Source organism: Hylobates moloch, unplaced genomic scaffold, assembly GCF_009828535.3.
Source record: "Hylobates moloch isolate HMO894 unplaced genomic scaffold, HMol_V3 SCAFFOLD_8, whole genome shotgun sequence".
Classification (NCBI taxonomy): Eukaryota; Metazoa; Chordata; class Mammalia; order Primates; family Hylobatidae; genus Hylobates; species Hylobates moloch.
Window position 1 is genome coordinate 112,170,660 of NW_026652283.1, and position 27,561 is coordinate 112,198,220.

Genomic DNA, 27,561 nt, shown 5'->3' on the forward strand with positions numbered 1-27,561 from the left:
CATTTATAACCGCTCAGGGTTATCCAAAATCATCAAGATATTTTCTTTACCTTGACCTAAATGAGATACAGTAATCCTTATCTGTATAGGAAGTTTGGATGATTTATTTTTCTCCATTAAAATGCAAATTTCTCAAAGCCCATATTTTTCTCTGATGAGTATAACTTTACATATAGGAATTAGATTTTAGGTGGCTCCAATATCTATATAAATGTGTGTGTCAAGTACCCCATTTCCCATGTGGAGGAAGGACTTAAATTTTCCGTCAAATTGGGAAATATGTAGATTCTTCACTTGGGACACTGATATACTAACAATCCTTCTGACATGCGTAGAATTGCAAGATCTTTATTCATTTTTAATGTCTTCTTGTGCAACCAACATAACAAAACAGTGTAGATATGTTCATTTATCCTTTCCCCCTTACTTTTCAAAGTTGTATCAAGATTACTGGGGTGAACTTTTCTACCAGTCGCTCCCCCGGGTCTGTCTAAACTTCTTGGATTGTGAGTCTATTTGAAACGGGGTCTTAGTCTTCAAATCTGTACCTCTGTGCTTCACTTAACCTGGCTGAAACTGGCTCTGTCCAGAGTTTGAAGTATGATGATATGGGCTCTCCAGGCTAAATAGATATTGGTAGAGGAAGAAACAGATGCTGGTACATCAGAATTCCTGGGATATCTGGGATATCAGAATACCTGGGATATCTTCAAATGCACAAATGCTGGTGCATCAGAATACCTGGGAAGAATGATCAGTGATATCTATCATATGAGACTGGTGACTGCTTTGGGAATGAAAGGAGGAACTTGTTTAGCAGGTAAGGTGGGGCCAGGTTGTGGAAGGCCCGGTCAGCAGCAGGGGGGAGACACTAGCTCTGAACAGAGAGTGACATGATCAGGGTGTGTCTAGAGTGACTGTTTGAGTGCCAACCTGGGGACTAGATTGTGTGGCAGGATGTGCTGGGCTTTGGCCACCCATCATCCGCTCTCCTGGGCTTCTTCTGAGGAGTCATGCCTGCTCTATGCTCAGTTTGTATGTTCTTTTGGTGTGTGGCGTACTGCCAATCCAGCTACCCAAATCATGTCATTTCATGACCACACTGAATGGTTTAGGGATAAGTGTGTGACCAAGTGAGATGCAATGAGACTTGGCTTGGGCTCCAAGGAGGGCAGCTGGTGCTTTTCTTCATGGTCATGGATGTGGCAGGAGATGGGACAGGGATAGCTGGAGCCATCATGAGCAGAGCCTGCTGAGAGCCAGCATTGAGGGTCCAGCCAAGAGTTTGAGGGTGAGGAGCTGAGTGTTTTCAGCCCCCCTCCCCTTCTGAAGCCAGCCCTATCACTGACCTTTGTAGACATATGATCCAATAAAAGCTCTTTTGGCTCAAGCCATATGAGGTTTAGATTTCTGTCTCTTGCTCCTAGAAGAGTCCTAGGAGATACAGGTGGAATCAGATCATCTGTGGGCAGTATTACCAGTTAGGAACTTTTTGTTTTGTTTTTGAGACAGGGTCTCGCTCTGCTGCCCCGGCTGCAATGCAGTGGCATGATCACGGCCCACTGCAGCCTTGACCTCCCCGGCTCAAGTGATCTGCCCACCTTAGCCCTCTGAGTAGCTGGGACTACAGGCATGTGCCACCATGCTTGGCTAATTTTTAAATGTTTTTGGTAGAGACAGGGTCTCACTGCATGATGTGGGCTGGTCTCTAACTCCTGGGCTCAAGCAGTCCTCCTGCCTCAGGCTCCCAAAGTGCTGGGATTACAGGTGTGAGCCACTGCTCCTGGCCAGGAGAGTCTGATAAATAGTCTTGGTGCCTGGCACAGAGCAGGCACGCCACAATTTAGCAGATTTAATTAATTAAATTAAAAGGGCTTAAACTGATGGGCAGCAGCTGTCTAATTGTCACAAGGTTCTTTCCCAAGTAGCTTGCTATGTATTGTATTTGACTATTAGGCCATTCTCACACTGGTATAAATAAATACCTGAGACTGGGTAATTTGTCAAGAAAAGAGGTTTAATTGGCTCATGGTTCCACAGTTTGTACTGGAGGCATGGTGGCATCTACTGCTGGGAGGCCACAGGAAACACAATCATGGCGGAAGGCTAAGAGGGTGCAGATACTTCTTACATGCTAGGAGCAGGAGCAAGCCAGAGACAGGGTAGGTGCTGTACACTTTTAAAGAACCAGATCTCATGAGAATGAACTCACCATCGTGAGGACAGTACTATATTAGTGTGTTTTCATGCTCCTAATTAAGACATACCCGAGATTGGGTAATTTATAAAGGGAAGAGGCTTAATGGACTCACAGTTCTACATGGCTGGGAAGGCCTCACAATCATGGCGGAAAAGGAAGGAAGAGCAAAGAGACTTCTTACATCGTGGTGGGCAAGAGAGAAGGCTTATGCAGGGACGCTCCCTTTATAAAACCATCAGATCTCGTGAGGCGTATTCACTATCATGAGAACAGCCCAGGAATGACCCAGCCCCATGATTCAGTTACCTCCCACCAGGTCCCTCCCACGACATGTGGGAATTGGGAGAGCTACAATTCAAGATGAGATTTGGGTGGGGACACAGCCAAACCATATCAGGTACCAAGAAGGATGGTGCTGAGCCATTCAGGAGAAACTGCCACATGATCCAGTCACCTCCCACCAGTCCCCACCTCCAACATTGGGGGTTACAATTTGACAGGAAATTTGGATGGGGACACAGATCCAAACTATATCAACTATATTAACTATGTTTTTGAAATAACTTAGTTTCACAGCAGAATGCATTTTTTAAAGAATTAATTGTTTTAGACAGCTTGAGAATAGGATTCTTTGCATGCCTCCCAGATATATCCCTGTGTGTGCATCCCATCAGCATTTTTCTTCATTATACTAGAGGTATCTAAGGGATTTCATGAAAGGTAGAGTCTGTTTCTTCTGGTTATGTGTCATATATTTTCTTGGATTATGCTCAATTCTTCTCTAATCTCTGACCTTTGAATAAAATAGTCCTGGGAAAAGACTTTCAATGGTTTTATAGTTGTAGAAAGATTAAAAACTCCTTTTGGAAAAACAGTTGATGTTATTTCTCTGTCAAAAGGCTGAATTTAAAAAATCCTGAAGCTTCATGGTTACCACCTTTTGTTTCAGTAACTTTATATAAATAGGAAAAAAGTGCTTTCTTTTTAAATTGGAAAAACCAAATGCTTTTTTTCTGTAATTATAAGAGATCGTGGCAATTCTACATTGTTGGGAGAATTTGCTATAGCTTCAGTTTTTCTTCTTGTATGTCAGAGTACTTTGACAGCTATAATTGGATAGTTTATATTTTTTGCATACTCTATTGTTTCTGTGAGTTTAACACAGGGGAAATGAAGTCGTGGACATGAGGTGGGAGCAAGAAGTAAAACTCTGAAGTCTGTGTTATGGATATGTTTGTCAATAATTTTATTTATTTATTTATTTTTTAGAGATAGAGTTCTCACTGTGTCATCCAGGCTGGAAGGCAGTGGCACGATCATGTCTGACTATAACCTCAAAGTTCTGGGCTCAAACCATCTGCCCACTTCAGCCTCCTAAGTAGCTGGGCCTACAGTTGCCTGCCACTATGCCTAGATTTTTTTTTATTTTGTGTAGAGGTGGGGATCTTATCTTGTTGCCCAGGCTGGTCTCGAACTGCTGGCCTCAAGTGATCTTCCTGCCTCAGCCTCCTAAAGTTCTGGGATTATGGGTATGAGCCACTACGCCCAGCCAGTAACAATTATTTTTTAATAACTACTGAGATGTATATTTTTTTCCCCTCTCTCACACATGCAGTTACTTATAGATGGGATCATTTGTCCAGGAACTCTGAACTCCAACTTGAAACGTCTTTTTTTAGCATCCATTATACAGACAGTGACACGTGCCATAAATAAAAATGACTTGAGAATTTCTATATGGTAGATGTTTCTATAATTACTGCATGTGTTGTTAGAAGTGGGACTTGGTTCCTGCATGGTTCCTCCAAAGCTGCGGGAGGCCATTGCACCTTTCGACGTGAAACATGCTGGTGCACACTTCAGAGCTCCTCCCAGAGAATCCCTGGACCACTGGGAGAACCAGGCCTTTTGGGGATTTGTCCCTCCAGACAAGAGAAATGAGCAAGCAGGGAGGTCACATGGCCAGCCAAGCTGTTCTGTACCAGAAGACCAAATCTTTTAGCTGTAGCCAGAGCGTTTAACTTGTTAAACATATTCCTCTCTAACTGAACTCTCAGGGACAATGGAGGAGAGACTTTTGAGTTAGGATGTTTTTCCTTAATTTGCAATATTAGACCCAGACTGAAGAGGTCAGGTATGGGAGAGATCCAGGGAAGAGGACACTTCTGGTTTGAAATCTGGCTCTGCCACTTTCTAGCTGCGAGGCTTGGGCAGTTGACTGACTTTTCTTGCCCTTCAATTTTAGCACCTGTGAAATGGAGTAACCATGTCTTTGTCTCAGCTAAGGTTAGAAATAGCATATGGATAATACCTAGCACAGTATCTAATGCTCAGTAGTTGTGTGGTCAGTGGTAAAAGTATTTTCATTGTTGTTATTACCCTTCCTCCTCTTGCTCACTCTGCTTGAGGGAAGGGTTAAAAGGAATGCACCACCCTTCTGCTGCCTCCTTTGCCATAAGCTTTTCTGCAAAATTCATCCTGGATTGCCTGGATTTGTCATCAGCGCTTAGTTAAGTAGGGACTGAGGGGGTGGGCAGTGTTTAAAGGTAAAACAGCCTCCATGCCCAGAACCATCCTCCCAACCTTGGTATCTAAGAGCGGCTCCCTTCCCTGGGAGCTTCCACACCCCCCAAGTGGTGGATGTGTCTTGTCTGAGCTGCCAACAGGCCCTGGGATCCCGGTCCCCATATCACGGAACAACACCAGCCGCTCCCACGTCATTGTGTCCTGACAGTTTGGTGCCCTGTGAGTGCTTCTTACAGCCAATGCCCTGCGACCTCACTACATTCTCCTAATCACTGTGCTAATTACTGCACAATGTAATAGAACTACATTAACTGCTGTGTATTTTAAAGTGCAGTATTAATGTACATTTTTGTGCTTTACACCTGCACATTTTGTGGCTCATATTACATTTTTGCTCACAATGGAAGAACATTGAGAAAAAAAGGACTCTGCCTGCGTTTTTAGCTTCTCATTCCTGTAGTGGTCTCAAATTTTGTTTCTGCACAAGGTCTCTTTATCACTTAGGCACTTTCTGACCAAGGGGTGGGTATTTCATGTGAGACACTAAGATTTTTCTGCATGCCGTGTAGCCTGAATATCAACATTAAAGACTGCAAAAAGAAAAGAAGATGGATGGATGGATGTGCTAAATAGACAGATTTTAAAATAAAGTCAAATGAAAGTCTTTATTTTTAAGAGGACAGCAAGACACTTCATCAATTCAGTTTTAAATCCAAATGATACTTAATTATGAGAGATAGAAATAACTCAGGAAATCTTACCAAGTGCTCTAGTGTTTCTAGCCAGTGATTTCCTAACTCCTCAAGAGAAGCAAAAAAGAAGAGCTCGAGATGGGGAAGGAATCTGGAGAATGAAAAAGAGCCACTGTGGCCGGGCAGCTTGTTCCTCCAGGCTGGTGGGCTTGGTGCCCTTGGCCTTGGGATGCTTATCACAGTCCTTTGGGACCAGAACACTGGATATCAGTGCAGCCGCTGGACCAGCTTCAGCGGCTGTTAGAGCATCATTGCTGCCGTGGCTGATGCTTCCTTTCCTCAGTAAATCACAAAAGTCGTGTTGGCCATCCAGGTTACTGAGTGACTTAATTTCCAGAAAATTTAATATTGAGTCATTATTGTACGCATTTTCACTGTTGCCATTTTGTATCCTCATAGGTAGTCTATGAATTACCACTGGGTCACAGCTGCAGTCTGCTAGAATGGAGAGAGACATTAAAGACCCTTTAGATCCCTTATAGAAGTCAAAATGCAGGGATGATGTCTAAACTGCCTACTCCCAGCAGTTCAATTTCAGAACCAGAACCAGAGCCCAGGCCTCTTGACTCACAAATGCTTTTCTTTTCATGTTGGTAGAGTTAGAAAATGTCATGATACCAATTTTAGCACAACAAACTATTTATCTAGCTGCTTTTCTTGGATTAGAACATAAACTTGTCTTTGGTTTTGGCTGCTGCAGAGATTTTGATTTCTCTCTGTTAAACAGTCCCTGGATCTCTTCCCCCAGATGATGGACAGTGATCTGGAGCCTCATTTATATGGTTTTGAGGACTTGGTCTTTGGCCTGAGAAAAGCCGGTAGCCAGTGCCACTGCTTTCTGTCCTTTTCGATGACTGTCACCCTGGCCCTGCACTTTGGATTCCTCATCCTACAGAGCAACTTTACTTACCCAAATCGTCTGAGATGATTCTGGAACCCTGAATGTTCAGCAGTTCAATATTTGACCTGCAGGATAGAAAGACCCACATTCTACTAAGATTGAAATTCGAAGGTGGCACAATAGAGGATCACTGAAGAAAGGCTCTTTCTCTTGGTGATTTATGAGGTCTTCCTGACGCCCAGGCAGTGAAGGGAAGACCAAGGAGGACCTATGTTGGGCCGCCAGTGTGGCCTCCTCACACCTGGAAGTGCGGTGGTGGGGCCCAGGGTCTTGACTGAACATTTTCAGCCTTGGCCTAGAAAAGATGATGAAACCCTTTTTTCCCCTCAGTCTAACCCCAACAGAGGGAGGACGGGAATTCAAAAAAGCCGTTAAACTGGAGCACAGTCTTTTCCATTGAATCTGTAAGATTCTTGAAGATAGACAAAGACACTACCTTATTCACCCTTTTGCTTTTTTTTGCAGAACCTGACACAGTGCCACACATAGGCATCTTTTTGAATGGAATTAGATGTTTAGTGTTGTCTCTTTTATTAGTTCTGAGAATCCCCAAAGTCTGCTAGTGTCAATCATTGGGCTCTTGTATCCATTGCCAAGCTTTTTGTCTTTGGTTTTATCTAAAAGAATAATATTGTGATAGTGGTTTGTGAATATAGTTTTACATTATAATTTTGTCTTAAAGCATTCTATTTTCAAATACTAATTTCATGTATATGATTTCTTACAATAATTATTGACTATGCTAAACATATTAATTTTGAATAACAATTCTAGAATGACCTCAAAGACATTTACAAGTGCCCACCGCAGCCATGGTGAAGGAAGAACGTGGCTTTGAAGTTAGACAGACCTTAGCTCTAGCATGGGTGTCCTGCCCTTTGAATGTGAGGATGTTTTTGCCTATCTGTGGTGGTGGATATCATGAAAATTAAGCATGGTCCTTTTTTTTTTTTTAAGCTCATCAGCTGTTGTTAGTGTATTTTATGTGTGTGGTATGGCCCAAGACAATTCATCTTCTTCCATTGTGGCTCAGGGAAGCCAAAAGGTTGGAGAGCCATGCTGGCTGGGCCACGCCACCTGTTCCCTGCAGGATCTGGGAAAGTTGTCAAGTCTCAAGTTCAACAGAAATCTGAAATGGGGATTATGCAAGAACCTATAATTCATGGGGTTACTGTGGGGATTAACTTGAGCTCAGGTATATAAAGTGATTGTGCAATGCATGGATATCGAATATTGAAAAATATTTGTTATTGTTTTTATTGTTATTTGGTGATTTTTCATAAACAAACTGACAACTGGGGTTGGCCTGATTCATGAGATATTGGTGGAGTTCTTTGAAATGCCCCAGTTCTCTTTTCTTCAGAAGTCCAAATCTTTCCCCAGAATTTCTGCCAGTTCCCATGGAGGTTTGCATGTTCACACTCCCCTCTGGCATAATCATTTGCTTCTGAATTAGTTCAGGTTGCAGATCGACTCACCATCCATTTATGTGTCATTGGCTTGTAGCACAGCTTTTCCTTAATTACCTAGCTCTTCCTTAATTACTCTCCCCTCCTCCAAACCATCCTTGCATTATGGTCTATAGCCAACTGTTCTGAAGATATTGGCAAAGGAAGGGTTGATACTGCAATCAAACAATTTAGATTAGATTTGTTCACTCCATCCCTGGGGATTATTTCCTGTGGTGCTTCACGACCTAATTAAAAAAAACAAAAACAAAAACAAACAATCAAAAAACCCAAAAAACACTTAACAGGAGGTATAGGCATTTTTCCCAAAAGACTAACAGTGCTTGTGTTGGATTATGGTCCTAGCGGTGATTTTCTATTCTTGCTGTTACATTTCCGAATCTTTAAACATTAAATAAATAAGTACATGTTTCCTAATTTTTAAAAAGGCAAGTTCTAAAAGCTGGGGGTGAAAGTTTGTTAGGATTGGAGAGACAATATAAGCAGGATAAACAAATCTTTGCTCAGGGATCCCTATCTCCTTCTAATCCTTTAAAATGTATTTCTCAATCCGGCCTAATGGAGTCATTTTATTTCCCGTGTGTATCACAAGTGCAGATGCCCCAGTTAGTAGCACTAACAGGCATCTTTCCTTCAAACGTCTTGATGTGCCAGTTGCTTCTGAAAAGCTAATGTGGCTCTTGCTGCTCTGGGGTGGAGTTCGAGTGGTCAGACTATCTGCTTCTGCCCACTCAAACCCTATTTTGGCAAAGAGTGGTATCTACTTTCTTAGTGTCTGGGAGTTGGCACCTCAAGCTGCTCTTTCATGGCTTATGATCCTCATGCTTCCAGGACCCCTCCTGCTAAGACCACCAGTGCCCCCATGTTCCTGAATCCAGTGGGCCATGGATTCAGTTCTTCCCTTACTCCATCTCTCAGCGGCATTTGACATAGACACTCGCTCTCTCTTAAAATATTCCCTCTGCTATCCTCTTGACAACAGAATCTCCTGATTGTCCTCCTACCTGTCCATTTTTTTGTTTCTGTGCTTCTCTGATTCCTCTTCTTCATTTAGACCTTTAAATATTGGATTTTCCTGAGATCTCTTCTCCCTCTGCCTGCTCGCCCTGGGTAACCTTTTTTAGTCCCATGGCTTCAATTATTGTCTTTTATGTGCTAAAGACTAAGTGTTTCACATTTCAACAAATCTAAGACATCAGTGATGCTAAGAGGCAGCAAGATTTTATGAAGCAGAAAAGAAGAAAGAAGCACTGCCAATGAAATGACACGATAGCTTCTTACACATCAATCATCAGATGTGTCCCATTTTTAGAAATACCTGAATGTAAAAAATGTACATCCAAGAATTAATAATACATTGTAATATCTTTTGCATAGATTTCCATAGCCTTTTTCAGAGTATGAATACCTCGTATGTCTTAAGCATAGTGCTCCTGGGAGCAGGCAAATGAGTTGCAACAATTTTGTTTTGAGAAGCTAGTTGTTTCCTTAGTCTTAGCTCTCCCTAAGTATAAAACTGGCCTTATTACTTTGTACTACGTACAGCGTATTATATGTATAGATGAGATAGAATTAAGTTAGCCCAACGTAAGGCTGAATTACTGAGTCAGTGGGTCTTCAAGATGGTGCCCCAACTCTGAAATTTGTTTCATTTTAGATCGTTTTCAACGTCTTAGTATAAACTGTGAGGTGGTCCCTGAACAGTGCTTTCTGACTTCATAACGTATCTAAGACAACTGAATTTTAATTTTTATAACTCATTTTTAATTGTTAGTATCTCTGGGACATCATACTGTTGGCCTCCTTGTTTGTTTTTTCTCTCTTTGTTTCTTCAAAATTGCTTTTGACAGCTCTGGGATCTGTAGCAACTATTGCCAAATTTTGGAATGTAACTTTCCTGCAGCAGCATCCAAAGTTAACAAAAAGACATGAAAAAATCCCATCTCAATGGTAGTATTCTAATCTCCCAACATCTGCGTACCTTATTCTGCTCCGCTGAGCTTTTCTAAAAATAATTTAAGTGATATAGCTTCCTCTACTTCTGTAGGGAGAATAATCCATATCAAATATTTTTGCCTCAAAGTATTATCTTATGCTCAGTATGATTATCTCAATAAAGTTTCATTAGTCCTAAGTGCAAGGAAAATTATTTGCATTCCTTTGTAGACATTTGTAGATATTGTTAATGGGATATTATCCCTGAACTTCTGTTTAATTTAGCTAGGCACATTTAAGCCTGCAAATGAGTTTTTTCCCAAAGAAATACTCCAAAATAGATATATCCCCTTAATTTTCTCCTCCCATACTTTCATAATATCTTTCTTGTAGTTATTTCAAAATAGAATGTTTAATGATAAAAGTTTAAGTAAAATATCCCAACCATATGGGAATTTGGAAAATACTGCCATTAAAAACTTTCAGGTCAAAGAAGAAATAAAAATTGCAATTATAGACTATCTAGAAAGAAGAATGAGAATACCATGAATAAAATTCACAGGATGCAACCTGAGATATACCTGGAGGAAAATGATTGAGTTTAAAAACTTCTGCTATTAAACAAAAAGAATGACAGTTAACAAACTGACTGTGAAATCTGAAAATTTAGAAACAAACAGACAAAAACCACATGGCATGCCCAAGCAAAGCAAGTTAAAACATTTATTAAGGAACCAGAAATTAACAAAGTAGAAAAGAAAAATATTATAAAGTTGATATATCCAATATCTGTTACTTTAAAGAAAAACCTTTCTTTGCCTGTCTAATCATAAAGAGGTAAAAAGAAAACAATTCACAGTATTAGGAATGAGGGAAGGGATAAGAAGAGAGGGGTTTACCCACAGATAAGAATTAAAAGATTGTAAAAATTTGAAAATCTGCAGTAAGATAATTTGTAAAGGTATTATAATATTAAAATGAGATTTAGTAAAAATTGGAAACAGTGAATGGATCTGTAACCACGTAAGTTGAAAGCATTACTAAAGACTTATTTCTGTATAAAGAAGTACTATACTTGTTTCAACTAATAAATACTTTGTTGAAAGCTTCCTGATTAATTGACGTAATCACAACCATGGTTAATTCACTTGATAAAAGCAGCATGAATAGGCTAGGGCATGGAGGTTCTCTCTTTAAAGTATAGATGCAAAAGAAAAAAAAATCAAAATAACAACTATGGCAGGGAAAATCCAAGGAATATTAAAATATCAATACATAATAACTATGTATGAATTATGTAGTTGTGATTTCAAGTTGGCCATATACCAGGAACATAAGACTCCTTTAAAGATTAGGAAATCTATTACTATTATTGATAATTTAGGACTACAGTTAAAAAGGCAAATATTTATCCAAATACATATCAAAAAGGCATAACATTCACTTATGATTTTTAAAAATCAAAACTCTTAGTAAACTAGGATTAGGTCACTTTCACAATGTGATAATAAATATCAGCATCAAACTCAGTGGTAAAAGATTATAAGTGTTCCATTAAAAATGGGTGCACATAAAGAGATGCTCAATATTGTTAGCTATCAGGTAAATGCAAATCAAAACCACAATGAGATCGCATACTAGGATCACTATAATCAAAAAAAGAGATTATAATAAGTGTTAGCAAGGATGTGGAGAAATTGGAACCCTTGTATATTGGTGGTGGGAATATTAAATGGCACAGCTGCTTTGGAAAATAGTCCAGAAGCTCTTCAAAAGCCTTACTATATGAGTTACCAAATGACCCAGGAATTCCACTCCTATAGCCAAGATAAACGAAAACATATGTCCTTACAAAAACTTACGCTCAAAAGTACATAGCAGCATTATTCATGGTAGTCAATAGGTAGATACAACCGAAATGTCTATCAACTGATGAATGGGTAAATGAAATATGATATATCCATATAATGGTATATCATTGGGCAACAAAAAATAAAGCACTGATACATTCTATGAATAGATGAACTTGGATTGAAACATAGATTGAGAACATGATTGCTAAGTGAAAGAAACCAGTATCAAAGTATGACATATTGTATGATTCCGTTTATACAAAATATTCAGAATAGGCAAATATATAGAGACAGAAGGTAAATTGATTTTTTAGGGCTGGAGTGGTTGGGGGAATAACTGGGATGTGACTGGCAATGGGTGCAGGGTTTCTTTTTGCGGTGATGAAAATGTTTTAAAATAGTGTGTTAATGTTTGCACAATGATGGTGTATACAGTGCTGTGAATATGCTAAAAATCATTGAATAGTACATTTAAATGGGTGAATTGTGTGGTATATGAGTTATATCTCAACAAAGCTGTTCTTAAACAAATGAAAAACAATGCAAGAGTGACTGTAGTCTCCATGCTATTTATAGTTACTCTGAAGTTTCTAATTAATGCTATTATAAAGGAAAAAGGATAAATATTGGAAAGGAAGCAACAAATTATTACAGAAAATATTTGGCTACTCAGAACATTCAAGAGATTCATACTAGAATTAATTTTAAAAAGTTTGGTAAGGAGGCAGTTATAAAAACTCATTGGGCCTTGGGCTACTAGCCTTACTGTATAAACAGTTCTTATAAATATGTAAGAAATGCTGATCACCCAGTAGGAAAGTAAACCAGTGATATGAAGACCATTCACAAAAATACACCATGATGGATAACCACACAAAAGAATGTGCAGCATATCAGTAACAAAAGCATTCTTCTAAAAAAAAATCATAAGCTGGTAGGTGAAGGGCGCTGTTGTTGAATGAATGTCTTTAACATACATAGATTTTCACAAGTCCTCAGGAATTTCACAGTGCTCCAGAGTAAATTGCATGACTACAGATATTTATAATACCTAATTCTTTATTTACCACAGTAGATCTCTGAAAATTGGGAGGAAGTGAGATGGGACCCTCTAGAGCTACTCCTAGAGGGCTGGCTTGGCTCTAAGGGCTTAGAGGAGACTGAGGCAATGGGAGGTCTTGGGTCCTGTTTGCTGTTGGTGTTCTGAGGAATGTTCACGAGATCTGCTACTCCCCTGGCTTTCCCTTGGAGTAGATGGGAAGTCTGAGACTCCCAAACTAGATCAGGACCACAACTTCTATTATTTATTCATTTTTGAGAAGAAGTTTTGCTCTTTTTGCCCAGACTGGGGTGCAGTGGTGCGATCTCGGCTCACTGCAACCTCTGCCTTCCAGTTTTAAGCAGTTATCCTGCTGCAGCCTCCCGAGTAGATGGGATTACAGGTGGCGGCCACCACACCTGGCTAATTTTTGTATTTTTAGTTGAGTTGGGGTTTCACCATGTTGGCCAGGCTGGTCTTGAACTCCCGACCTCATGATCAACGTGCTGGGATTACAGGCATGGGCCACCGAGCCTGGCCTTTCTATTTTTTTTTTTTGAGATAGAGTCTCACTCTGTCACCCAGGCTGGAGTTCAGTGGCACGATCTCGGCTCACTGCAACCTCTGCCTCCAGGGTTCTAGTGATTTTCCTGCCTCAGCCTCCCAAGTAGCTGGGATTACAGGCGCCTGTCACCACCCCAGGCTAATTTTTGTATTTTTATTTTATTTATTTATTTATTTTGAGATGGAGTCTCACTGTGTTGCCAGGCTACAGTACAGTGGTGCAATCTCGGCTCACTGCAACCTCTGCCTCCTGGGTTCAAGCGATTCTCCTGCCTCATCCTCCTGAGTAGCTGGGACTACAGGCACCCGCCAGCACACCTGGCTAATTTTTGTATTTTTAGTAGAGACGGGGTTTCACCGTGTTGGCCAGGATGGTCTTGATCTCTTTACCTCGGGATCCACCTGCCTCAGCCTCCCAAAGTGCTGGGATTACAGGTGTGAGCCGCTGCGCCTGGCCAATGTTTGTATTTTTAGTAGAATGGGATTTAGTAGAAATCCCATTCACCATGTTGGCCAGGCTGGTCTTGAACTCCTCACCTCAGGTGATCCACTCGCCTCAGCTTCCCAAAGTGCTGGGATTACAGATGTGAGCCACTGTACCGGCCCACAGCTTCTATTTAAGCTGAAGAATGGAGCGAATACAATGCATTAGTTCCTAAGCTGCCTCATGGAAGCAAATCCCCTTCTGGCTTGAGAGATGAGTCAGTGTTTCTCTGCACGTGGTTGGTCCTTGGCAGTGGTAGGATTGCTGTGCCCTGTGGTCATTATAGGAATGTTCCTCTGGTGGTTATGGTGTCTCTGTCTTACTAGAATTACCACTGCTTCAGTTTTCTCTCACTCTGTAGTGATTGTCTTGTCATTTCCATTACATTTCATCTTAGGATGATCTCAGTGCACATGTCCTTAAAATTGGTCTGCATATAAGAGATGTATGCTTTGTAAAAATTGTTTCTAGAAATGTCTTCTAGCAGTTTGGATTTTAGCTGAGTGGTGATAATGCCATTCATTAGGAAGAGTTTGTTATAAATGAATGTAAGGATCTTGAAATGGTATGTTTTCCAAATTTCTCGGATACTTTTTTCTCCCATATGTATGTTTGTACTTCCTACTAGTTTATATGGAAGCGAACAGCCTTAAGGCCATTTCTACAAGCTAGAAACACATAGGAAAATGTGCTGTTTTCTTTTTCATCGAATGTAATTGATACATAGTGTAAACTCAGAACTTTAACACATAGACTTTCTGCTTTAAATTAGAAATGTAATATAATTATAATGAAATGAAAGTGTTGACTATTGTAAAACTCAGAGAGGGTATTCTTAATAGGGTCTACATATCTTTTGTGGTACCTTTAAACTCATATTTTCATAACTGGTGAATGTTCATGTTTTAATATACAGAATCCTCTGAGATCCGATTAACTTAAAGGGAAGTTTTTGGTTTTTATTATTGGGAGAATTCTCAAAAAATTGTATTTTGGAGTAAGTGTGAGTTTACCCTCTTATCATTTATTTCGTGAATTGCTCTTCTATTTTACGATAACTCTTTTCACCATGCCGATTTCTCTAGGTTGAAAATGTCCGCTTGGTAGATCGAGTGTCTCCTAAAAAAGCAGCTCTAGGTACTTTGTATTTGACGGCTACTCACGTCATATTCGTGGAAAATTCACCTGACGCAAGAAAAGAAACATGGGTATGCTTTCTTTATTTTTAGCTTTCCTCGTTTTGCGTTGTTTGAAGTAAAAAGTGTTTGCCCTCCTTTCATTTTTCCTCAGGGTGAGATGGGTGGGCTTTTGTGCCTGGGTGTTAGGGAACTGTTTCTGGAATGTGTGTTTGGCCTTCTCTGCAGTCATACCTACTTGATCTACTATTCATTTTAAACATGAATGATTTGAACATCAGTGAAGAGAGACTTAGAACTAGCCAGAAGATACAAGTGCTTCCTGTCACAGCTGTCAAGGAGAGATTCAATAATGTCAGTAGGCCAGATTCAGCATTGTCATCCTCCAGTGCTCCATTTGCAATACTCTCTATTTGCAGCGTCCTGTAATGCAGCCATTTGGTCATTTTATTACATTGCCTCTACTTTTCTGATAATTTTAAAAAGAAAGAAAATCTAGAGGAGCTTCATCATCAGGTATTTCTCCTACTTATTAATTAAACCATTAGATATTTGAACATCACTAAATAATAATAATAATAATTATTATTAATATTATTTTTGAGATGGAGTCTTACTCTGTTGCCCAGGCTGGAGTGCAGTAATGCGATCTCAGCTCACTGCAACCTCTGCCTCCTAGGTTCAAGTGATTCTCCTGCCTCAGCCTCCTGAGTAGCTGGGACTACAGTCACACACCACCATGCCTGGCTGACTTTTTTGTGTTTTTAGTAGAGGCAGGGTTTCACTATGTTGTCCAGGCTGGCCTCAAACTCCTGACTTCAAGTGATCTGCCCACCTTGGCCTTCCAAAGTGCTGGGATTACAGGCATGAGCCACCGTATCTGGCCTTATTATTCTTTCAGCAACCCAATCATGACATCCCTGAATTGTAGATTTCCCTTTTCTATATTCCGTGCACAGTGGTACATTTTTAGCAGAAGGTGGCAGGCAGTTCTTAGTGGAGGGGAAACTTAAAGATTAAGATGCTGCCATTGAAGAATGAGCAGAGACCCTCCTGTAACAACAGAGATGCACTTCAGTATGATTTCCTTTAAAGTTAATCTCCTCTTTAGAGAGTAGAATGATAGTTTTACCAGAGGCTGGGAGTGCAGGAGAGAGGGAGGGAATGAGGAGATATTGATTGAAGGGCACAAAGTTTTCAAAAGACAGGAGGAAAAGTCTGGAAATCTATTGCACAGCAAGGTGACCATACTCAATGTATATTTCAAAATAATAATGAGAGTAAATTTCAAAGCTATCACTATAAAAAAAAAAAGCTATAGGTAAGTGATGGCTATGCTAATTAGCTTGATTTAATCATTCCACATGATGTACATATATCACAGCACCACATTGTAGCCCATAAATGTGTACAACTGTGATTTGCAATAAAAATATTAATTTAAAAAACAAGAAGATAAAATAAATCCCTTCTTTTGCAGCCTGCCCGACCACCAACAGCTTAGAAAACAACAATCCCATGTTGATACAGAACTCGAACATTCCATGTGGAATTAAGGAGCATGATGGCACCTCCCAGCGGAGCCATCTCTAACTTGTGTTGATTGCAGAAGTTTATTTTACTAACCTCTCATGACCTTATTTAATTCTAGCTATTAAGTGCATTCAGCATTTCACTACCAAAATGTGTCCTTACCTGGACTTGTGCAAATTTATGTGCTGAATGGTTTGCTTCAAAGTAACTATCCTGGGTATCAGGAAGCTTGGTATTGAAAAATAAAATTACAAATTTAGGAAGTTGGTTCTTACCTGAAACATCTCAGTGCTTGTCATCTGAATGCAAGGGTTGAGCTAGGTGGAGGCTGGGAAGCGTTTCTTGTCTTTCTTTGAGCCACAAAGAAATGTTAGTCCTTGTCGTATTCATTATTTATTTGTGCTTAGCTTATGCAAATTAACATTTGGTTCTAGATTCTTCACAGTCAGATTTCCACCATTGAGAAACAGGCAACAACTGCTACCGGATGCCCTCTGCTGATTCGCTGCAAGAACTTTCAGATAATACAGCTCATTATACCTCAGGAAAGAGACTGCCATGACGTGTACATCTCCCTGATACGACTTGCAAGGCCAGGTAGGGCAGAGGAACTCGGCATTTAATACGGAACCTCTCTTAAAAATTTGCAAATCACGTTCAAGAATTTGTATGGTGCTTAGGAATGATAGGGGTTCAGGGATTATGTGTCAGTCTGATTCTCAGGTGAGGATAAGCCCAAATGATCATCTGATACAGAGTTTCTTGTTCTTTTAGAGCCTCCCCCGAGTTACTTATTATGTGAGTCTCTTTCATGAATCTTAGTATTAACTTAATCTTGATGGGGTTAAAGGATTTTTTCCTTTTGGGGTGAAGTTGCCTTTAAGTTATGCGCTTCTTATATTGTGGTAATCGAGCCACCTTGAATGGGGCCAGTGACAGAACTGATCAGTTGTTTTGTGTGGAAAATGTTATCAGGCGGTTCTAGTGCAGTTTTCTCTCTCTTGAAGCTTTTAAGGTTTGGTCTCCATTGCTTTTTTGTTTCTTGGGTTGTTTTTTTTTTTTTTTTTTTTTTTTTTGAGGCACTTTTGCTCTGTTGGCCAGGCTGGAGTGCAATGGTGTAATCTCAGCTCACTGCAACCTCTGCCTCCTGGGTTCAAGTGATTCTCATGCCTTAGCCTCCCAAGTAGCTGGACTACAGGTGCCCACCACCACACCCTGCTAATTTTTGTATTTTTAGTAGAGGTGGGGTTTTGCCATGTTGGCCAGGCTGGTCTTGAACTCGTGGCCTCAAGTGATCCACCTGCCTTGGCCTCAAGTGCTCGGATTACAGGCGTGAACTACCATGCCTGCCCTCCATTGCTTTTTGATAATAATTTATTTTTTCCAAGGTTGGTACAACTATACTAGCATCAGTGACTATTCAGGGTGTGGATCTGCTAATTCTCCTGAAAAAAACAAAACAAAACAAAACAAAACAACTTAATATGGTGGGAAGAACATTTGGATTTGAAAAATATGTTCTCGCCATTGCTATCTTGTTCTAGCTGTCATCTTGGGCTTTTCAGATTTATAGCTTACTGTTCGCTTCTACAGAAATGTTTCTTGCCTCTCCGTGTGGCTTGTGTGAGTTGTGGTGGTGTTTTCCTGAAAAGAAATACACTCGGCCGGGCGCGATGGCTCACGTCTGTAATCCCAGCACTTTGGGATTTGCGGATTGCAAAGTCAGGAGATCGAGACCATCCTGGCTAACACGGTGAAACCCCGTCTCTACTAAAAATACAAAAAATTAGCCGGGCGTGGCGGTGTGTGCCTGTAGTCCCAGCTACATGGGAGGCTGAGGCAGGAGGATGGCATGAACCCAAGAGGCGGAGGTTGCAGTGAGCCAAGATCTCACCACTGCACTCCAGCCTGGGCGACAGAACGCGACTCTGTTTCAAAAAAAAAAAAAGAAAAAAAGAAATATACTCTACTCTACGTTTCTTGGAAGAATGCAGTGAAAAGAGATCATTTATATAAAAGTTGTGCTACACAGAAGTAGTTAATAAAGGAAATAAGATATGTGCTGATAATTACTTTGCCAAATGCTTTTTGTTTCAGGACAAGAAGTTAAATTATAAACTTTTCCAGGCATTTGGTTGGATCCTAAGTTTCTTATGATTTGTCCATATTCTTTGTAGGTAGCTAAGAGCTAAAGTTACTAAATGGAAATGACGCCAGGGAGCTGTCAAAATCTGGTAATTTTTACTTTACACTGTTACCCTTTAAAGGCAGTTGGGTGAGGCTTTTTCATCCAAGTGTGTTAAAAGAAAGGCAGAGTAAGCCAGAAAAGCAGTTGAACTTTTTGGAGGGTGCACTAAAATTGGAACAGAAGTTCTGGGAAGATGTACATTAGGTTGCACGCAGCAGAGAATGTGAGGAGAATTCTGTGCTAACAGTTTCTGTGTCACTGATTAATGGAAGTACTAGGCGATAAATGTGCTCTGAGCGGATTAATGGAATTTAGGAATAGCCTGTCGAACTGGTAAAGGGCTGAGCAGCTGGAAGAGTGAATCACAGGGACCAGGAGGGTCATGGCCCAGAGACAGCGAGTGCTAGGACTCTCGCTGTGAGGATCCCTGAGGGGGAAATTACTATGTTCCCTCCCTTTCGAAAAGAGATACTTTTTTCCTTAAAAGAGGAAATTTTGGGAGTTAGGTATTAGATGAAGACAGAGATCTGACTGGCTACCTTTTCTAAAAGAAATCATAGTAATGCGTTGAATCAAAGCCATCACCTAAGAGGAGTTAAAAAGAATCACCAGCATTTTGAAACATGGGCATTGGAAATGCCAGTTTGCCTAAAATGTAGTGCTTTCATAAGTGTGGGAAGGTGAAACGGAACACAAACAGTTCACAGTGTAATGTTAAAGGCAATGCTAAAATTACGGCATATTATAGGCTGTAACTTTGGAAGCAGGAATGACTGGAGGGAGATGGGGAAATGTGGAAGGGGTTAGACATGAAACAGTGGCCTTCAACTGGGGGATGGGGGTGGTCTTTCAGAACCACCTGAAGATATTTTATAAAAGACACCCTCCACTACCTTTAAGGGTATGAGAATAAGGGTGTGTGTGTGGTTGGTGAGGGAGGTGTACTTTGAATTCTAGTAGTACAATATAGCTCTCTCGATATTCTGGTTAGTCACCAACAAAGTTCACATATTTTCAGTTCATTTATGGACACCCAGCTAACTGTAAGTTCTATAGAGCAGGGGTCCCCAACCCCTGGGCCGCAGATAGGTACCAGTGTATGGCAGGTTAGGAAGCGGGCAGTACAGCACAGCAGGAGGTGAGTGGCGGGCGTGCAAGCATGAGCTCTACCTCCTGTGAGATCAGTGGTGGCATTAATTCTCTTAGGAGCATGAACTCTATTGTGAACCGTACATGTGAGGGATCTAGGTTGTGTGCTTCTGATGATCTGAGGTGGAAGAGTTTCATCCTGAAACTATCCCCCAACCACACCCCCATGCACAGAAAAATTGTCTTCCACAAAGCTGGTCCCTGGTACCAAAAAGGTTGTGGACCGCTGCTATGGAGGACAAAACAGTTGTTTTTTACGTCAGAAGAAATGTTTGGGAATTCATTTAAGTCAAGGTCTCTGAAGGAGATATTTTCAAAGCTGTCATAATTTAGTGTTAAAATCAAAAGTACTTTAAAAATAGAAAGAAAAAAAACACCCAAACCTTAGCATCAGCAGAATGCGAAGGGTGGGGAAGGGAAGAGAAAAGTTTCCAACTGTTAGCAGAGGGACACAGAGGTGTGAGGTGTTTTAGAACCGGTGTAACTATTGAAAGGGAAATTGCTTCAGAGATTCTGCGAATTCAGGCAACTTAAAATAAATGTCGAGATTATCTCTTTACTGAGTTAAGATTTCTGGTATAAGGTAAATCAAATTATTAAAAAATTAGAGACTATTGGTTTGCTTTTTGTGTGAATAAAGGTTGATAACAGTTTGGTCACGGACTGTAGAAGATCTCAGGCAAAACATAACATGTCCAAATGCAGGAAGCTGTTTCATTCTTGGTAAAGAACTAAGGTTAAAATAAGGGTTGTGGCTCAAATGAGATCAGTTAACCTTGTAGATCTAATGTATTAATAAGGATTGAACTTTTCTGATGAAAAGACCCCTGTTTCTCAGAGGCCTTCAGCTTTTCCCATGTCCTCTCTCCTCTCTTCCCTCCGATTTGCCTCCTGCTGTTTATTTTTGTATCAATTATCTTTCCCTCTTTAGTGTTTGTGGGCACTTCAACACTTAAATAATTTGTTTTGTTTATTTTCCCCCTTTTCCTAAACTAGTTTCTTTTTAGTATTTTAGTCCCCAGTTCTTTTGGATATTTTTTATTTTTAAAAAAATCCCATGGTTGAAGTAGTCTCATTTGCTTTATTGGTAACTTTTTATATTCCTTATGTAAGTCATTGATGTTAATTTTTTTTATCAGAGTGTAGCAGCCCTTTTCCACTGTGTTAGCTTTAATAGTCCTAATATTTAATTTCAACATTTTTGTTAAAATAAACAGCCTTCATAATCTTTTTTTTTTTTTTACTCTTTTGAGATGGCGTCTCGCTCTGTCGTCCAGGCTGGAGTGCAGTGGCGCCATCTCGGCTCACTACAAGCTCCACCTCCCGGGTTCATGCCATTCTCTTGCCTCAACCTCCCGAGTAGCTGAGACTACAGGCGCCTGCCACCACGCCCGGTTAATTTTTTGTATTTTTAGTAGAGACGGGATTTCACGGTGTTCACCAGGATGGTCTCGACCTCCTGACTTCGTGATCCGCCCGCCTTGGCCTCCCAAAGTGTTGGGATTACAGGCGTGAGCCACCGCGCCCGGCCTCAACTACAGTTATTTTAAGTTGCCTGAATTCAGCATAATGTTTGATGCAATTTAGCTTTCAGTAGTTACTTTGGTTATTAAAAAAAACGCTCACATCTCTGTGTCCTGATGGCTGTTGGTAAGTTTTCCCTTCCCTTTCCCACCCTTCACATTCTGCTGATGCATGTTTGTTTTTTCTTTTCATTTTTAAAATACTTTTGATTTTAATATTACATTATTTGTTGCTTCTCCGAGTTAGTCTGTAATGAGAGGCAATTACTCCATATGTTTATCCTAAATATTCTGTTTTTATAATCTTTAACCTGATACCTAGGGAACAAGCTAGGTTATTTTCCTTCCTTCCCTAATGTTTTGTTGTACCCACATCTCTCCCTTATTTTGGAAGAAGGAGCACCCTTTCCTTTATATGGGAGAGAAGGAGCAAAGGTTATGTACGGACGCAACCCCATTTATTCACCTGGTGGTTCCAAGTTGAGAGTTTCCACCTGATGTCTTGCATTTGCTATGGGAAGTAGGAAGTGGGGTTATCTGAGAGTGAAGGAGCCAGGGAGGACAGTAGAGACTGAGCTGCACTGTAGTGCCATAGGCTTCCCCAGGTTAAGGGGAGTACAATGAACACTGGTGCTAGAATAAAATCAGCCAAAATATGGATCTCTGTGCTTGGTTTGAGCTCATGCTTTCAACTGAAACACTCATTTGGTCTTCCTAGAAACAGTCAAACTATTACTCATCCTTAATTTCATGTAGTATTTTAGAAATTATCATTTTGCTTTCTGGGTACAAAAACATTAAAGCTGGACTCCTGTTTCATTAGTTACGTGATTTAAGTAGCTAATATATGATACTGTAAATACCAAGATTTCCACATTAACTTTTTCTGATAGTTTTTTAAAAAGTAAAGGTGCACATTCAGTTTACTCCCACAGTCCAAAGGCATTTTGAGTATTTGCTTCTTATTGGAGGAGCTCTTGTGTAATGGAGCCCCTGAAGGTGAGGCCTTCTGTGCACTTCCTGCTGAAAGCTGCTGGTCACTAACAGCAAAAGATGTTTTAGTTGGATATGCTGGCTCAGACTGTGGTGGGAAAAGCCAGTGGAGCTTTTAACTTGCCTGTTTTAAGAGTGGGTAGAAAATCAGCTGAGGGATATGACCTTCCTAGAGTAGGCAAATATTTTCTCTCTGTTCAGATTCTGTAAATATTAAAGATTTGTCTAAAATATAAGAAGCTTCTGCATAACAAAGGAAATGGAAGAAAATACTTGGCAGCCATATACCTGATAAAGGATTAATATCCAAAATATGTCAGGAACTCAAACAACTCTATAGGAAAAAAACAAGTACTCTGATTAAGAAGAGGACAAGGGACGTCAAGAGACATTACTCAAAAGAAGACATAGATGGCTAACAGATACATGAACAAATGCTCAACCTCAGTAATCATTAGGGAGATGCAAATTAAAACCACAGTGGGTATCGCCTCACAACTGTTAGAATGACCTTTACCAAAAAGATGGAAGATAACAAAGCTTTGGCAAGGGTGGGGAGGAAAGAGAATGCTTATGCACTGTTGGTGGGAATGTAAATTAGTACAGCCATTATGGAAAACAGGTGGAGGTTCCGCAAAGAACGAAAAATAGAATTATCGTATGATTCAACAATCCCACTTCTGAGTGCTTACTGGAAAGATTGAAATCTATAAGTTAAAGAAACGTCTGCTCTCACATTTTCGTTGCAGCACTATTCACAGTAGCGAAGTTGTAGAATCAACTTAAGTATCCATCATTGAATGAAGAGATAAAGAAAACATGGTATATACAAATAATGGAATGCTATTCAGCCTTAAAAAGTAAGACATTTTGTTATTTGTGACAACATGGATGGAATTAGAGAGCATTACACTGAGTGAAAAAAGCCAAACATAACAAATACCATATGTTTTCACTTACATGTGGGATCTATGACAGTTAAACTCATAGAAGCAGAGAGTAGAATGGTGGTTACCAGAGGCTGGGGGTGGGGGAAATGGGGAGATGATGGTCAAAGGGTGCAAAGCCTCAGGCAGAAGGAATAAGTCTCATTATTTTGAGATCTATTGCACAGTGTGTTGAGTATAGGTAATAGTTCAGTAGTATACATTTCAAAACGCTGAGAGTAAATTTCAGATGTTCTCTTTACAAAAAATGTTAAATACTTGAGGCAATGTCTATGTTAATTAGCTTGAATTAATCGTTTGGCATTGTAGTCAAAAATCATAACATCACTTTTTGGCGGGGCGCGGTGGCTCACGCCTGTAATCCCAGCACTTTGGGAAGCCGAGGCGGGCAGATCACAAGGTCAGGAGATCCAGACCATCTTGGCTAACATGGTGAAACCGCGTCTCTACTAAAAAAAAAAAATACAAAAAATTAGCCGGGCGTGGTGGCAGGCGCCTATAGTCCTAGCTACTCCGGAGGCTGAGGCAGGAGAATGGCGTGAACCCGGGAGGCGGAGCTTGTAGTGAGCCGAAATCACGACACTGCACTCCAGCCTGGGCGACAGAGCAAGACTCCGTCTTAAAAAAAAAAAAAAAGAAAAAAGAAAAAAAAGCATAGCATCACTTTTTACCCCAGAAATATATACAACTATAATTCATCAATATATTATTAAAAAGTCTGTAAGCAAAAAAATAAAGATTGTCAAGCCCTAGTTTTTTTTTTTTTTTTAAAGCTTGCCTCCCAGCTAATTGCTAAACATTCTGCTAAATATTTGGCAAAAGTAGAGAGCGAAAAGAACAGAAAATTATGACATGGGAACAATTCAGTAAAACTTTCATCTGTGCTAGTGGCGCTTTTTGATTTCTTAGAGTAGGCAGAGTCTGCAGGCTGCTTCTGGGCTTGCCTGTGGGTAAGAAGCTTGCCCATATTGACATGACTGAGTGTTGGCTGACAAAAATGGGCTTTTCCTGGCCCTCATGTACAATTTTCCTTAAATTGGGCCTAAGGATTGGTTGATCACCCTTTTCCTTAAAAAAGGGAAAATTTCATAATTTCAGTGTCAACCCATCCTAATGCCTCCTAGTTCAAGAGTGATCTGCTTAATGTCTTTGATAAATTATTCTTGCTGTAATTTATGGATAATTTCATTGCCTCTTCCCAGTGGAAACAGGTATCAGCCCACACACAGAAAACTGTCAGTAGTCATAGGATGTTTTTCTTTTTCTACCTTTAAAGCTCTTTGTAAATATTTAACAGAGGGAACTTAACTGCCATTATTACCCCATATTCAGTAGCTCTCCTTTCACTCAGGGAACTGAGGCTTTCTCAAGAGATTCTTTTGGCATCCTAAACAACTTGCATTTGTGGTTAACATTATGGTAGCGGAAGCCTGAGTCATGAAAATGGTACTTAGAGATGGAAAAGATGTGTCAGTGTCGAGCCAACTGTTCCCAGAACAGGGTCTGAAGCTTCACATGCTGTCTGCAACATTAGCTAAGATGATAAGAAATTGATTTTACGGAAAGCGTCTGCTCTGGTTCGTGTGTGAGCCCACCTGGATGTGCGTATTTTGTTGTTTGTCCAAATAGTCCGTACTCTAAGTTTCGAAGTTTAGAACCATGACATGGAAAAAGACTGAAATAGAACATAATTTATCTCACTGACATACAGCAGTTGCTTCTTACTCTCAAGAAAAATGAAGAAATCTGGTGCTTAAAATATGACCCTTATCTTTCCTCTTCCATGCAGTTGAGTCATCTCAACAGCAAATCAAAACAAGTTCGAAACCTGAGTTTTCATGTCAGGCTGCCTGTGTGTTGCTGCAGCCTCTTGCTGGTGGCAAGATCCTATGAAGGGCTACACATACATGTATTTAGGAAACTTAAATTGTTCACAGTGAATACTATCACTATGCTAAGGACATAGGAGGACCTAGGAAAGCTATGAGGAAGAAATATATTGGAGAAAAACAGGAAGATTCGGGGACTGGAACGAGGAACAAAGAAGAAGAGAGAAGGATCTGCGTTTGGGGAGGGTGTGTTAACACTTAGGAGCAGGCCTTCTGCAGCCAGATGTCTCATTTAAACCTGGACTCCCCGGTTACTGGCTTTGTGACTCTGAGGGAGGGAGTGTGCCTCCCGTTTGCCTCAGATTTCTCGTCGGTAAAATGAGGACCATCAATGTTGCCTATTAACTGGATTAATGCACTTAATTGCAATCGAATCTGGAACAAAGCAAGGTCTGAGTATCAGCTATCCTTTATTATCATCAGAAATGCTTAGATCTGCACTGTCCAAGATGGTAGCCGCTGGCCACAGATAGCTGTTCAGCGCTACTCCGAACTGACATGTGTGGTTAAGTGCCAAATACACGTGAAATTTCAAAGACAGCACAAAACAAAATGTATCAAATATTAATAAGTTTTATATCATGCAGATGTTGAAGTGATAATGATTTTGGATATATGGGGTTAAATAAAATAGATTGTTAAATTAATTTAACTCTGTTTTAATGTGGCTACAAGGACATTTAAAATGACATACATAGCTCACGTTATATTTCTTTTGGGTAGCGCTGGTCTCTACACTTCCCTTAAATGGCAAGAGCAGAGCAAGAAAATCAAATCCTAGATTTTACTGGAGAGAGGGAAACAGTGGGGCTATTGGGCTTCACAAGCATCAAAGGCAATATATAAAGACAGAGAGATAACATGACAGGATTGAAAGAAGCCGCATCATGATGCAGCCTTCAATTCACATCCCACGAGCACAGCGCTGTGCACTATGAATTCATTTTTTATGAATCTTATGCAAATGAGCAGCACAATTATGATATTTATGTAGTTGTTTAAAGTTCAGATGTTTCCATTGCAAACGTTTAACATATTCCAGAGTTTTTTCAACTTTGTTATTTTTTTCTTTTTTAACACTGTGAGCATCAAAATGTTCAACTGGCCTGGGCCTGTGTCTGCCTCTGAGAGGCCATACCAAATCCAAGCTTGATAGGCATTAAAAAAATGGAATCTTCATGCCTAGTGAATGCATATGTTCTTAATTTTTATGTTCCATATTTTATGTGGTCTGGAAAATATATTTGCTTTTCAAGCAACAACAAAAAAAGCACAAAATGCAGATGTCCCTGTGTTCTAAAAGGAAAGAAGGTACTGCCAAGTTGAGTTCAGATACCCCGAGGTCATCTTGTCATTGGTGGGAGGAGGTGGGGGACCCTACCCATTGCATACAGGTTACTCCCAGGAGTGTGCTGGGGGTGGGGGTTGGGATGGCCTCTCAGGGCACTCCAGGTGGGACAGAATGTTTTCGGGGAGATTTGGCTCTGGTTTTGACTAAGCTTGATTTAACTTTATGCTCCCTTTTCTTGCAGTGAAATACGAGGAGTTATACTGCTTTTCATTCAACCCCATGCTGGATAAAGAAGAAAGAGAGCAAGGCTGGGTGCTGATCGATCTTAGTGAAGAATACAAGCGGATGGGCCTCCCTAATCATTACTGGCAGCTCAGCGATGTGAATAGAGACTACAGAGTGAGTGCGTGAAACCCAAACACTGAAGCCACATGAAATTAGGATTTCAGCTACCTTAGCATCCCTTTATTTTTATCTCCTTCAGGTTTTATAGCTCTTTGTAGATATCCATGTGTGGATCTCCAGGTCTGTCTTGGTTAGTGCCAGCTGTATTTCCAACCTGGACCTTGAATCAAAACGTTTGAACCTGCTATAGAGATCACCCCTTCCAGCCCCTTCATCTCATGGTTGCAGAACTTGAAACCCAGAGAGGCCGGGTGGAAGGCCTTGTGGACAGGCAGTTGGTGGGAGAGCTGGCTAGGATCTCATTCTCCCATCAGGTCTTTTTATAGTGTAGTGAGTGATCAGCGGGCAAGTCAGGGAGACTCTGAAGGCAGTTTGGCACCAGCTCCTCTATGTGCTCACTGAGCCCTTGCTTGGTACACAGGGTCACCAAGAGGCTTCCCTAGAGAAACATGTCTACACTCACAGGAAGGAATATGGAGAGGCAGGGAAGCTAGAGTGGCAGAATTAATTCCATCTTCTCCTTAATGACAGGCTTACAGGTCAGGGGTGGTTTCACTATTAATTTTTAAAATATTTAAGTAACAAAAGTAATGTGAAAACATCCTAGAGTTTACAAAAGGGAAAAAAAAACCACCATCCCACTTTTAAAACATTCTTATGTTTTAAAATTTTCCTTCAGTTGTTTTCTCATCTGTATAGTTTGATAACTTTTTTCATATGTAAGTAATGCATATTCATTATTGAAAATTGGAAAACATAGAGCAAAAGGATATTAAATCACCTA

The 27,561-nt window shown here is 40.3% G+C and overlaps 1 protein-coding gene across 2 annotated transcripts in view; it reads left to right on the forward strand.

The window, feature by feature from the left end:
- The window catches only part of MTMR7 (myotubularin related protein 7), a 112,340-nt gene that overhangs the window by 25,172 nt on the left and 59,607 nt on the right, over positions 1 to 27,561 (forward strand). For both annotated transcript variants that reach the window (XM_032162399.2, XM_032162400.2), the window contains exons 2-4: positions 14,809 to 14,931; positions 16,827 to 16,989; positions 26,614 to 26,771. In XM_032162399.2, the coding sequence (XP_032018290.1) occupies positions 14,809 to 14,931; positions 16,827 to 16,989; positions 26,614 to 26,771 (444 nt within the window). The remainder of the gene's footprint in view (positions 1 to 14,808; positions 14,932 to 16,826; positions 16,990 to 26,613; positions 26,772 to 27,561) is intronic.